Below are 1,288 nucleotides of genomic sequence, written 5' to 3'. Positions count from 1 at the left end.
TGTTAATTTGATAAGGGTGTAAAATAAAAATTTTAAAAGAAAAGGATGTAAAGTAAATTAATTAATTAATTATAAGGGTATAAAGTGTAAATTTAAAATTAAATTTTTAAAAAATTTGGTGAACGTGAGAGTGTAAGTGAGGGAAAGATGTGAGTGGGAGGGGGTGAGAAATGACGTAACGGGGTGGGGATATCAACCCCCGAACTTTTTCCTATTTAACGACAACCTTCGAGCTGTGTTATCATTACTCCAACAAATTTCTCACCAACAGAAGAAAGAGAGAGAGAGAGAGATGGGAGGTGGCGGTGGAGTAGCGGCGGCGACGACGGTGGTGGAAAGCAGAGAATGGTATCTAGCAGCCATTGCACCGGAAAATTTACCGACGTCAGATCATCTGAAGCTTCGTACGGTCACCGTTTCGCTCGATTATGAATCAATTCCCGATGAGCAGATGGCACTTCAGCTGCTGTTGATCTCCGTCGATCCTTATCTACGGTCCAGAATAACCGGCCGTAATGATGATCTATACTTGGCTCAACTTCCCATCAACAAGGTCATTATTTTTAATTATATTTATAATTAATTATTATTTAAGAGTTAAGGGGTTCAAACCTCACCAAATGTAAAGAGGCCAAGAGGGTGTAGGAGTTTATTTACCTATTTTTCGTATATAAATATTATATACTTTTAAAAACCAACTTCTTGTCTTATGTTTTAGCGGTTGGCTTAGAATTTTTATTCGAGTACCTTTAAGATGGATCAAAGTCCTGTAAAGTTGTTTGATCTGCTGAGGTACCTCTCAGATATGCATATTGTGTGGTTGGGATATAGTATCCTCTTAGGCCTGGTGTATAAGATTAAACCGAAAGGGTTGGGTTTCAGTAAAAGGAGAAGTTATGATAAGAAGAGATCTCCATTTTTGGATCAATCATAATTGAATATCAACACTAATGAAGTACATTAAGATGCACCCCAAATCAATTCTCTTCTAAAGCACAATTCATAGGTGGACATGGAATTAAAAGTAATTAAGAGTTCAGATATCTTCTTACGCTTTTCACTACTAGAAGAGTACTAGTACAATGCAGCAAGACACATCTCGATTTTAATGTTTTATTTTATTATTTGTCTCTGTGTCGATGTTATAATACGATTTTATGTGTTTTTAAGAAAGCTATAATGTTTTTATTCTGAACAAAATATAAATTTAAAAATATCATAAAAAAATATATATATCAATGTTAATATCAAATCAACTATTTAAAAAGTTCTTATTTTTATGTGATTT

At 34.2% G+C, this 1,288-nt stretch overlaps 1 protein-coding gene across 1 annotated transcript in view; it reads left to right on the top strand.

Annotated features, from left to right (window-relative positions):
• The first annotated feature begins 250 nt into the window (after window positions 1–250).
• Window positions 251–1,288, top strand: part of LOC112500687 (2-alkenal reductase (NADP(+)-dependent)-like) — an 8,517-nt gene continuing 7,479 nt past the window's right edge. The window contains exon 1 of the mRNA XM_025104238.1: window positions 251–553. Within this exon, the coding sequence (XP_024960006.1) occupies window positions 293–553 (261 nt within the window). The 5' untranslated portion in view covers window positions 251–292. The remainder of the gene's footprint in view (window positions 554–1,288) is intronic.

The sequence above is a fragment of the Cynara cardunculus genome, assembly GCF_001531365.2.
Source record: "Cynara cardunculus var. scolymus isolate 2C chromosome LG 17, CcrdV1, whole genome shotgun sequence".
NCBI classification, from domain to species: Eukaryota; Viridiplantae; Streptophyta; class Magnoliopsida; order Asterales; family Asteraceae; genus Cynara; species Cynara cardunculus.
The sequence above is the reverse complement of the archived record's forward strand: the minus strand, read 5'-3'. Positions and strand labels throughout refer to the sequence as shown.